This window comes from Myotis yumanensis, unplaced genomic scaffold (assembly GCF_028538775.1).
Source record: "Myotis yumanensis isolate MYYU_CA2020_CCGP unplaced genomic scaffold, mMyoYum1.0.hap1 SCAF_3, whole genome shotgun sequence".
Taxonomy (NCBI): Eukaryota; Metazoa; Chordata; class Mammalia; order Chiroptera; family Vespertilionidae; genus Myotis; species Myotis yumanensis.
This window is the reverse complement of record NW_027223754.1, coordinates 194,710,563-194,723,208: the sequence shown is the minus strand read 5'-3', so window position 1 is coordinate 194,723,208 and position 12,646 is coordinate 194,710,563. Positions and strand designations below refer to the sequence as shown.

Genomic DNA, 12,646 nt, shown 5'->3' with positions numbered 1-12,646 from the left:
TAAATTCCAGGGAATGGAATTTATTTTAATTTGATAGATAAGGAGAAGCCATCCAACATTTATCAACAGACAAAAAAGTATTACCTCAAAATCCTGTTACATTCCTTTTTGTTAAAGATTTATTAACTACAACCTATTGCCTTAATTTCTTTCCATATTATAAGAACCACCATAAACTATGTTGCTCATTTACAGACCATTTTCCTCTAGATCAGTTGTCTCAACTGCAGCCGTGTTGACTTTTTGGGTCAGATAATTCTTTGTTGTGGGGCTGCCCTGTGCTTTTGTAGGATGTTTAGCAGCACCCTGGGCCTCTCATTAATAGGTGCCAGTAACCCCTCTTCCCCCAGGTGTAACAATCAGAAATATCTCCAGACATTTTCAAATGACCCCTAGGAGACAGATTCACCCCCATTTGAGAGCCCCTGGTCTAGTGTATTGCATTCTTCTGGTGTTCTGACGTTGTTAGACTTAGATGGACAAACCTAAGAGTCCCTTAGGCATTCAATCTATTAACGCGTGGAATTTTGTATTAGACGTACATCTGATTTTGAGGTTAAGGTATTTCATGTGTGAAATATCTAAACTGGGCATCAGGAGGCCTGGATTCCAGTTCTGGCTCTGCTTAAAGAGGTTGTGTGACTTGGGTGAGACCCTGTACTCAGCAACCTGGTTCCTCCTCTCTGAAATGACTGGTGTGACCTCTGAGGCTCTTTTCCGCTCTCATTCTGTGTCCTGATTTCAAATTGTTCTTAGGGCTTTATTCTTTCACACTTTAGAAAGTTAGCACAAATTGGACGAGCATGTGTCTTAACCAACAAGAATGACTGAAGTATTTAATATAAAAGACAAGTGTTTTTCCCCTTACTGCTTTATTGCACTAAATACTATCATTTTTTCCCATTTCCAGATTATTTGAAAAATCTTTTAGAAGACTCTGGAGATTACAGAGACACTCAAGGTAAAAACTTTTTTTTTTTTAAGGTAAAAACTTTTGTGGTCTTATATATTGTAGAAGTTTTTATATTACTAGAGGCCCGGTGCACAAAAATTTGTGCACTCGGGGGCGGTCCCTCAGCCCGGCCTGCACCCATTCACAGTCCAGGACCCCTTAGGGGATGTCCACCTGTCGACTTAGGCCTGGGGGATCAGGCCTAAGCTTGCAGTCAGACATCCTTCTGGCAGCCAGGGAGCCCTCGGGGGATGTCTGACTAAAGGCTTAGGCCCCCAAGGGATCGGGTCTAAACCGTTAGTTGGACATTCTTAGTGCTGCCACGGAGGTGGGAGAGGCTCCTGCCACCACCACTGCGTTGGCCAGCCATGAGCCAGCTTCTGGCTGAGTGGCACTCCCCATATGGAAGTGCACTGACCACCAGGGGGCAGCTCCTGCATTGAGCATCTGCCCCCTGGTGGTCAGTGCGCATCATAGCAACCAGTCATTCTGTCGTTCAGTCAATGTGCTTATTAGCCTTTTATTATTATTATATAGGATGTTCCTATTTCCCCCCTTTTGCCCCCTCTACCCAGCTCTTGCCCCCCACTTCTCTCTGGCCATCACCATACTGTTGTCTGTGTCCATGGATTGTGCATATATTTTCTTTGGCTAGTCCCTTCTTTAAATTCACTTCTTTAAATTTTTATTTTCAGGTAGGTGCTTATAACTGCACTATTATATATTTTCTATTATATCATTTAGAATTAAGATATTTTTTAATTGAACCCTTGTAAATTTTAGCACAATTTAATAAATTATGCTAGAAGCAATTAGGAGATTTTTCATGTAATGCAGATACATTTCAATTAATATTTTATTAATTTTTAATTTTTATAATATTTTAATTTGAAATAATCTCATACATGTAAAAAAAACTATAAAATACTACAGCATATTATATGTACCCTTCACTCAGTTTCTTAGGTGTTAATAATTTAAACATAACCATTATACAACTAACAAAATTTGGAATATATTTTTCTTATAATCTCTTTAATGTTACTTAATCCATTGACTTTGTCTTTGTTAATCTTCACCCAAGGATATTTTTCCATTGAATTTTAGAGAGAGTGAAGGGAAAGGGAGAGACACATTGATTGGTTGCTTCCTGCACATGCTTTGATAGGGACTGGGGATCAAGCCAGCAACTGAGGTACATGCCCTTGACTGGAATCAAACCTGGGACCCTTCAGTCCCTGGGCTAATGCTCTATCCACTGAGCAAAACAGGCTTCAGCTTAATTCATTTACTTTTAATCTATATGTGTCTTTATATTTAAAGTGGGTTTTGTTTTTGATTCACCCTCATAATCTGTCTTGGCTTCTGGGGCTTCTGGGTCCCGCCTGCCTTGCCGCCGGGGACCCAATTGGGCATGACCTGGGGAGTAGAATTACAGACTGGGTGAGAGAATGCAGAGTTTGGAATTCAGGTGACCAGACAACAACAGCTTTATCCTTTCATCATGCCCAATTGGGTCCCCGGCGGCAAGGCGGGGCCGGGCCTGCCCTGGATGGCGGCGCGTTGGCGGCTTGTGCTGTCCCACCCTGCCTACAGTATGCAAATTAGCCACCATCTTTGTTGGCGGTTAATTTGCATATTGCGCTGATTAGCCAATGGGAAGCGTAGCGAAGGTATGGCCAATTACCATGTTTGTCTATTATTAGATAGGATGTTTATTTGGACTGAGAAATTAAAAATATAACAAGACTCTGTTTTATTTATAAGAAGCCTTTTCTTTTTTTCAAAACACTATTTTGGGCAGGTTAAAATAGAACTAGATAAAGTGGTACAGTGGAGCTGGATGTGGATAATAGATAATTTAGGGACAAGCGTGGCCCAGGGTGAGCTGGCCATGGGAGCCAGCCGCCTGAGAGTCACCCAGCATACTGGGTCAGGGAGCTCCATCCTGTGTGAGTCACCCTTGCCAGATGTCAGTTCTCCTTCTCTAGATGCCCACTGCTTTCAAAGCAGGGGTTGAACCAGTTAATCTGCATTTAAAATCGTGAGTTCACGAGGTGACCAAACTACACAAATCAGGGATAACATCAAAAATAGCATGTAGTTCTAGACTGTTTAATGATGGGCATTAGCCTTACCCCATCATGCCCAGTGGTACTTAAGTGGAGTAGTCCATTACAGTACAATGGACTCATTGATGTTCATGGGATAATCCATAGTGTGTGTATGTATGTGTTTCTCTCTTACACACAAACACACACGTGATTATTTCTGTTACTTCTGGTGTTTCTTTCTGTTTATCCCCATTTCTTTCAAATGTCATAGATATATCCCTCATTCTGATCGGCAGAAACACATTAAACAAGTCCATGTCCATCCCATTACTTTGATGAATTTTTATCATATTCCTGTGTTATCCTTTATATTTTCCAATTATAAAACCAAACAGGTCTTTAACCCATTTTGTAGAGATTCTTATTCATTCTCTTCATTGTTTTACTTCTCCTTCTCTAACATCTTCTATTTGCAAGTGTTATACTTTTAAAGGTGCTTTTTTTTTTTAAAGGAAAAGTTTGGGGTGGGAAATATGACATGCGTCTTGCATTCAGTGAACATACCTAGTTGAAGAAAAAAGCCTGCCCAGCAGACAAAGAAAGAGTAGATAGCTGTAAATTTAGGATGCACTAAACAGTACAGAATCCTTTGAAAGAGGGAGAAAAGTGTGAAGGTTGAAGAGGCAGAGCTCTGCGCAGAGAGAAGTGGGGCCAGAGAGGAGTTGGGTAGGCAGAACAAGGATGGGCATTCCAGATCAGAATCTCTCTCATGAAAATAAAAATTTTAAACAGATCTTAACAAATAGGGCCTCAAGAAAACATCTCTTCCAGGGCCTCTGCCCTCAAAGACAGTGAATTATTAGCTCCATTCTACAGATAAAACAAATACAGGGCCAGAGATTAAAGAGCTTGTTTAAAGGAAAATTACACACTTGAGCAAAAACTGAATTAGAATAAGCAATGAATAATGAAGTGCACTGTATGGCCAGATGCACCGCAGTAAAGTGGTGAGCAGTTGTAAATGAGGTTGCCAAGGGTGAGGGGAAATGCGACAGATATACCTTTGGAAGGCAGGCAGAGGAGTTAAAGTAACAGAGTCACCAGGGCCTCTTAAAGGGATGACCTGGGGAGTAGAATTACAGACTGGGTGAGAGAATGCAGAGTTTGGAATTCAGGTGACCAGACAACAACAGCTTTATCCTTTCATCCAAAAGCTTCTCTCCCTGCCCACTTGTCCTTCAAGCAGCCAGAAAGCAGGAGGTGTGCCCAGGACCATCTCCTGAATAGCTGGTGTGATGAGTGCCAGGTGCAATACAGTATGATTTATGGTCTGGGGGAAATACTGCTTTCCTTTAATAATGGTGATAGTAATGAGTTTGTATTTAAAGACTATAGGAACTCCCAGGATTGATACCAGAAAGAGAATCTCTTGGTAGGTTATAGTAGTGGACCAAAAATCCTCACCCCCTTTCCAATAATTGATCTTTTGTGTATTTTTTTAATTGTCCTTTTGTTGTTGATTACTGTTCCCGCTACACCAGCCTCAGGAGGGCATATTCCCTTTTTAACACTACCAGTTTTTCTCAGTGGGAGTCCTACTGTTACATTGTCTGGAATAACCTTTGTGTGGGTTTCTAATTAGGAGTACAGAATGTTTAGCATCCCTGGCTCCTACCCACTAAAGGCTAGAGGACCTTCCCAGTCATGTGACAACCAAAAATTGTCCTTACACATGTCCAGATGTCCCATGGGGAACACTACTGTCTTGGGTTGAGAACAACTGTAGCCCCAAAGGAGATAAAGTTCAGACTTCTTTTTATAGCTAGTTGCAAAACTGATAAGACTGGAGCAGTCAAAGTCACTTTGCTAATGGCAAGGGGTTAATAAAAAGAATGAAATACAAATTAAGCTAAGTAACAAAGTAATGCATGCAATTTCCTAAAGTCTAGTATGCTTGCATGTGACATTTTCCCCTCTTGGGATCAGACTAAGAGAAGGCAACTGAGCCCTAGCCGGTTTGGTTCAGTGGATAAAACATTGGCCTGCGGACTGAAGGGTCCCGGGTTCGATTCAGTCAAGGGCACATGGCCGGGTTGCAGGCTTGATCCCCAGTAGGGGGCATGTAGGAGGCAGCCAATGAATGATTCTCTCTCATGATTGATGGTTTCTCTCTCTCTCTCTCTCTCTCTCTCTCACTCTCTCTCTCTCTCTCTCTGTCTCTCTCTCTCTCCCTCCCTCCCTCTCTGAAATCAATAAAAATATATTAAAAAAAGAAAAAAGAAGGGAGCTGAGCCCTGACCCTCTTACATAATTGCTTTCTGGTTTCCTGTCCCAGGATCCCTCATCTCCCAAGGCAGTCTACACTGGAATGGTCCTTAGCTTCCAGGTGAAATCCTTCCTATCTGTATCCTTGTAAACTTCAAGAGGATAATCAAGTTTCAGCACAAAACAACACTGACATTCATACATTAATACACATGGTATATCATGTCTGTCTTTTTACAAAAAATATTTTTATTGATTTCAGAGAGAAAGGGAGAGATAGAAACAGCAATGATGAGAGAGAAACATTGATCGGCTACCTCCTGCACGCCCCCTACTGGGGACTGAGCCTGCAACCTAGGAATGTGCCTTGACCGGAATTGAACCCGGGACCCTTCACTCTGCAGGCCATCACTCTATCCACTGAACCAAACCAGCTAGGGCGGTATAACATTGTCTCTTTAGACCAGTGGTTCTCAACCTTCCTAATGCCGTGACCCTTTAGTACAGTTCCTCATGTTGTGGTGACCCCAAATTTCATTGTTACAAATTGAACATAATTAAAGCATAGTAATTAATCACAAAAACAATATGTAATTATATATGTGTTTTCTGGTGGTCTTAGGCGACCCCTGTGAAAGGGTCATTCGATCCCCAAAGGGGTCGCGACCCACAGGTTGAGAACCACTGCTTCAGACTCTCTGGTTCATTTTTTTCCTCTCAAGTTCTCTATTTTGCCTGTTCCATGCCCTCATCATCCATACTTTTGCCTATTCTCAGTTATCCAAGATCCTGTAGCAGTTGGTTGCTGTAAACTAGCCATCTTGTTGCCTGGAATTGCTTCATGTTGCAATTCATTGGTAATGACCAAATGCCCCTCTGTTCCTATATATTTTAGATGCCCTTGCTGTTGTTATAGAAGTAGCCAACCACGCCAATGACACCATGAAGCAAGGAGTAAGTATCTGATTTCAGTGGCTGTGTACTATTGAACCTGGGAGCCAGGCCTTCATATGCTCTGCGTTCTCTTTCTGTAGGACAACTTCCAAAAACTTATGCAAATTCAGTACAGCTTAAATGGACACCATGAAATTGTGCAGCCTGGACGGGTGAGTGTTTAAGACTATCTTACGCAAATTTAATCTAATGCTTTTAGGCACAGTTTGTAACTACTTTTCATTTCAGTTATGAAAATAGATTATTTGTTATTGTTACTCTTCATTGACCCAGTTTGGGTCAACTAAGTTCATTCTACCCATCTAAACATTCATGACTTAAGTCACTTAAGTCCGATTCAATTAGGAAAATGGCAAGGGACCCACAGAGTCTCTGATTGAATAGGATCATTTTATTGTGTAATACTAGCTGACCTCATACAACTTTAAAGACAATTTCATTAAAATCTTTCATGTCAGAGAGGATTATGAGGGGAAGGAGAAAATTGGTATTTTGTTGCTGCTAATAGAGCACAAAAATGGCCTAGGGAATGAATTCAGGGAAATTACAAAATGCAATTGTCAGGATGTTGGCTATGCCTTGGGATAAAGTACACACTGGGTCAATTACATTTCAGACCACATAGTACCCCTGGGGCCAATATTGGATTTATAAAACTGCAGCCTTGTCCAATTCCTAAATGACTTAGAGGGTTTAGAAAGAAACCACAACTTTAAAAAGTCACAAGGAAAATAATGTCCGCCCAGCTCCCAGAGAAAAAAATCTGGGGAAACAAAGTTGAAAAGGAAATTATATGTATATTGTTGTGTTATGATGGTAGGACTAAATGGGTGTTTGTTTGGATAAATCAGGTTTTTCTCAAAGAAGGAACTCTGATGAAGCTGTCTCGGAAAGACATGCAGCCCCGAGTGTTCTTCCTGGTAAGTGGCTGTGTGTGTTCCTGATGGTCCCCAGGCAGGCATAATTGCTTAATCAAAGGAGACATTTGTACATTAGCACATTCAAATAGCAGTTTTAGTGAGATCTGTGACTGATTGTATGCTCCTTTGCATTTCAAGTATAGGAAACAAAGATGCATAACCAGAAAATTATTTTCTTTTTGAATTTAGTTTATTTCGTTTTTAATTTGGAAAAATTGATTCAATCGATTATTTAGGCAGATTATAATGCCTTAGTGGGATTTAGCATTCAGAAACCATTAAATCTGTCTACAGAACTTGGAAAGAAAGCACATTTTTTCACAATTGCCTTTTTAATAATATTTTAATAGAACATTCTGGGTGGTTTTAGTTTCTGTAAGCAGAACGTTAGTATTTATGCAGAGAGCTTTTAAAGAAGTAATAATATTAGCTTTTAAAGAGCTAATAAAGAAGTAATGTTTTTTCCTTTATTTCTGTGTCTTATCAATAACTTTGTAGATGAAATTTGTTCTTTTACTTCATCCTATGAAATGTTTCTACTTTCAGTTTAATGATGCCCTATTGTATACAACACCAGTACAGTCTGGGATGTATAAACTGAACAACATGCTCTCATTGGCTGGAATGAAGGTCTGTGCATCTGTGGGAAGTTTTTGTTTTAACCTAAATATATTTAGAGAAAATTCCCTAAGATAATTATCTTTAACTTTTTCTTCTCCATGTATTACTGTCCATGTATTCATTTAATCATTCATATCATCATTTGTTCACTCATACATTAATCTATTCATTACATATTTCTTGAGAGTGGCTATAGACAACATGGCAATAGATTTGGTGGAAAATATAAAGATAAGTGGAAGCATGATTCTTTTTGTCTCTGCCCCTCTGCCAGTCTCCCCAGGAGCTTAGCAACTAGTAGGGAGGATAATACACTATGCATAAATGCTTATAAAATAGACAGTGATTAATATCCTGTAAAGGCACAGTTAAAGTTTTTGGTTCGGAGTGAAGCATTTGGTGGGACATGGTGGAGGTATTGATGGCAGCTAGGAAAGAGGGAGAATTGGGGAAGTTTTTTGGAGGAAGAACCAAGAATAGGTCACATTTGGCCATGCTAAGATGTGGGGAAAGGCATTCCAGGTAGAGGGAATAGTGTGAGCAAAGGCCTAAAGGTGGGAAAGTTGGGCCTTTGTGTACATAGGTATTTATTTTAATTTTATTTAAATATATTTTTTTATTTATTAAGGTATTATATATGTGTCTTTATCCCCCCATTGTTCCCCCCGCCCGCCCTCCGCTCATGCCCTCACCCCTCTAGTGTCTGTGTGTCCATTGGTTATGCTTATATGCATGCATACAGAGTTCTCTGGTTGATCTCCCTCCCTTTCCCACACCCTCCCCTGCCTTCCCTCTGAGGTTTGATGGTCTGATTGATGATTCTCTGTCTCTGTTTTTGTTCATCAGTTTATATTGTTCATTATGTTCCACAAATGAGTGAAACCATGTGATATTTATCTTTTTCCAACTGACTTATTTCACTTAGCATAATGCTCTCCAGGTCCATCCATGCTGTTGCAAATGGTAGATGTTCCTTCCTTTTTGCAGCAGCACAGTATTCCATTGTGTAGATTTATCACAGTTTTTTAATCATCTGCTGATGGGCACTTAGGCTGTTTCCAGATCTTAGCTATTGTAAATTGTGCTGCTATGAACATAGGGGTGCATATATCTTTTCTGGTTGGTGTTTCTAGTTTCTTGGGATATATTCCTGGAAGTGGGATCACCGGATCAAATGGGAGTTCCATTTTTAGTTTTCTTTTTTTTATTTATTGATTTTTTATTTTATTTTATTTTTTTTTACAGAGAGGAAGGGAGAGGGATAGAGAGCTAGAAACATCGATGAGAGAGAAACATCGATCAGCTGCCTCCTGCATACCCCCCACTGGGGATGTGCCCGCAACCAAGGTATATGCCCTTGACTGGAATCGAACCTGGGACCCTTGAGTCCGTAGGCCGACGCTCTATCCACTGAGCCAAACCGGTCAGGGCAGTTTTCTTTTTTTAAAAAATATATTTTTATTGATTTCAGAGAGGAAGGGAGAAGGAGAGAGAGATAGAAACATCAATGATGGGAGAGAATCACTGATCGGTTGCCTCCTACAGGCCCCACACTGGGAATTGAGCCTGCAACCTGGGCATGTGTCCCAATCAGGAATTGAACCATGACCTCTTGGTTAATAGGTCAATGCTCAACCACTGAGCCACACTAGTTGGGCTTCTGCCCAGTCGGGGCACGTGCCTTGCTTGCGGGCTCAATCCCCAGTGTGGGGTGAGCAGGAGGCAGTGATTCTTTCTCATCATTGATGTTTCTCTCTCTCTCTCTCTCCCTCTCCCTTCCTCTCTGAAATCAATAAAAATATATTTTAAAAAAAGAAAAATAAATTCATCTGTAGCAGAGAGTACGTGAGAGAAAGCAGTGATAGATAAAGCTGGAAATAAACGAAGGTTGGTGGTGGATGTCAGCATCTGGGTCACTGGGCAATTTTAACTGTGCTTCAAAGATGAGATTTTTCAATAAGATGAGTTTGCTCAAATTGTTTTGCTTTCTTCCAGGTAAAAAAACCTACCCAAGAAGCGTATCAGAATGAACTACAGATTGAGAGTGTAGAACGTTCCTTCATTCTCTCAGCCAGGTAAGTTTAAAAACTCATAGATGAGCATTTGCCAGTATTATAGGGTCAGCCATCTCCAGCCTTTTTTTACATTTAAGTTAACTACTGGACTTATCTTTTCCCCCTTCTTTTCTTCCTGAATACCATGCAGGTATCTCGTGGTTTACCATGTAGATAAAATATCTGAGAGTGAATGAATGTAACGAAGTGCTAGAAGCACACAGATAAAAATGTTCCTCTGAGTAGAATATTAATGTTGAAAAATGCTTTGCTGATCATTTTTTTTTTTAAATATATTTTATTGATTTTTTACAGAGAAGAAGGAAGAGGGACAGAGAGTCAGAAACATCAACGAGAGAGATCGATCAGCTGCCTCCTGCACGCCCCCCACCGGGGATGTGCCCGCAACCAAGGCACATGCCCTTGACCGGAATCGAACCCGGGACCCTTGAGTCCGCAGGCCAACGCTCTATCCACTGAGCCAAACCGGTTCGGCTGCTGATCATTTTTTAAAGTGAATATTTCAACACATTTTTAAAAACAAACAAGGTGAAGGGATTAGCCAAAAATATATATATGCATAACCCATAGACACAGACCACAGTGTGTAGATGGCCAGAAGGAAGGAGGGGTCAAATGCAGTAGGGAGGTGGGCAAAGGCGGAGGAAATGAGGACATCTGTAATAGCGTCAACAATAAAAATAAAGTAAAAATAAATAAATTAATAAAAACATCTAGTGCTTTGAATCTTTTACTAGAAGTTTTCACCTAACATTGAAAGGACATAAATCTATGAGATAGGTGTCATCTCACTAAAGATGAGGAAGACTAAGTTACAAAGTTGAGTTTCTATCTTAAGGATACAAAACTGGCAAAGTCACAATACAAATAGAAGTTTTTTGCTTTTAAATCTGTTGTTATTTATGATACCACATTGCCTTAACTGGAACCTTTGGTGCTTATGTATAAGTAAAGCTGTAATACCATATGTAAATAAAGTCCTAAAGAAAACCTGAAGCTGTATAAACATAAATACACATTGTTGAGTTATTGGCCAAGTGGCAGAAGTGGGTGTTTGGCAGGATTTGACAGGTGAAGGGAGAGATAGCAGCCACAGTGTGCTCTACTGCTGGATCTGGACAGTGAGTCTGGGCGGCTCTCAGACCAACCTTTGATGTAATAAAAGTGGTAGCAAATACTTTAGTAGCATTTACACTGTACCAGGCACTATCCTAAGCACTTTCTGTGCATTAATTCATTAAATCTTCACAACAAACTTCAAGGTAAGTGATGACAATTACACCCCTCTAATGGTGAGAAAAGCCACCCAGCTATCAGGTTATCGGGGCCAGGATTTGGACCCAGGCAGCCTGCTCACAGCTGTGTCCAAATCACTGAAATCAGTTAGGGTCTCAGTAGCACCTTGAGTCGTAACTGGAACCATTTGTTTTTCTGCATTAGGCATGGTTGTAAAGGTTTTATATTTATTTTCTCTTTTAATTTCTATGATAACTAGTGGAGTTTGTATTGTCTTGACCTTCCATATAAGGAAAATGGAGCCTGAAAACATGTCCAAGTTTACATAACTAGTAAGCAGTGGACTAAAATTTGAACCTAGGTGTATCTGACACTAAATTTATGCTTTTAACCATAGTAATATTGCCTATGTCCACATGTCAAGGACTCAGACCAAAATCAGAGGAGCACAAGAGCAGCTAGCTCCCTAAGTCATGTCACTTTTCTGAAAGGGAATGGCCACTGCTGCCAGACACCAGATCTCAGGATGACAGGAGAAGTTAAATACCTGTTTTCAGAATTTGTCAGATGCTTCCCAGTTTCAGCCTGCGCTGTGGCCTTCTCTCCCCCCCCCCCCCCCACCCTTCTTCCCTCTAACCAACCAACCTTCCTTCCTTCCTTTCCTTCTTCCTTCCTTCCTTCCTCCTTCTCCTCCCTCCCTCCCTCCCTCCCTCCCTTCCTTCCTTTTCTTCTTCCTTCCTTCCTTCCTCCTTCTCCTCCCTCCCTCCCTCCCTCCCTCCCTTCCTTTCCTTCTTCCTTCCTTCCTTCCTCCTTCTCCTCCCTCCCTCCCTCCCTCCCTCCCTCCTTCCCTCCTTTTTTTTGAGTTTGAGCAAAAGTGCAAAGAACATCAAGTCCCAGTATATCAGACTCCTTGCAAATACTTAAGCTTGGTTCTTAAAATCAAGAAAGTAATTTTCAAAAATCCAAAGAGGAAATGCCCATAGGAAACTCAAAATTTTAATTGTGCTTAAGTTTTATAATAAAAATATGCTTTGGTAAAAACAGAATTCTATTTTATTAAAGATTAAACAGTTCAGGAAATGATGGTAAATCTTTCTTCGGTTTTCTATCAGTAAATATCTGAATGTCCATGTTTTCCCAGATTGGCCTCCTAGACTTTAGGAAGGGCATTGGATTTTTTCAATATGATGAAAAACCATCGGAGGGTTTTAAGCTAAAAATTGATCTGGTTTAATTTACATTTTTAAAAGAGCACACTGGCCACTTTGTAGAGGATAGACCACTGGAGACTAGAGTAGAAGTTGGAAGACCAGATAAGAGGCTATAGATGACAGTGTCTTGGACTAGAGTGGTAAGAATTGGTCAGAAGCAGGTATAGCCAATAGGATTGCTAATGGATTGAATGTGGGATATGCAGGAAAAATGATAAAAGTGGGAAGTTCTTGACAATGGTGAAAAATATGTCTCCAAGATAGGATTAAGGTGGCATGGGGGAAGGGAAACTAACACATAGTGAATGCCATGCTCTCCTTCTGAATACCACAACCACAATGAGGCAGGTACTGTATA

General features: G+C 40.5%; 1 protein-coding gene across 7 annotated transcripts in view; it reads left to right on the top strand.

The window, feature by feature from the left end:
- Positions 1 to 12,646, top strand: part of FGD6 (FYVE, RhoGEF and PH domain containing 6) — a 125,206-nt gene that overhangs the window by 95,501 nt on the left and 17,059 nt on the right. For 5 of the 7 annotated variants that reach the window (XR_011470852.1, XR_011470851.1, XM_070410838.1 and 2 more), the window contains exons 10-15: positions 911 to 961; positions 6,167 to 6,225; positions 6,306 to 6,377; positions 7,077 to 7,145; positions 7,692 to 7,775; positions 9,762 to 9,841. Coding sequence is in view for 5 of the 7 variants with exons in the window: in XM_070410838.1 (XP_070266939.1) it covers positions 911 to 961; positions 6,167 to 6,225; positions 6,306 to 6,377; positions 7,077 to 7,145; positions 7,692 to 7,775; positions 9,762 to 9,841 (415 nt within the window). In the remaining 2 variants the exon portion in view is untranslated. Of the gene's footprint in view, positions 1 to 910; positions 962 to 6,166; positions 6,226 to 6,305; positions 6,378 to 7,076; positions 7,146 to 7,691; positions 7,776 to 9,761; positions 9,842 to 10,135; positions 10,696 to 12,646 lie in introns of those variants that run through there. The other 2 variants (XM_070410841.1, XM_070410839.1) reach the window with 2 other exon arrangements.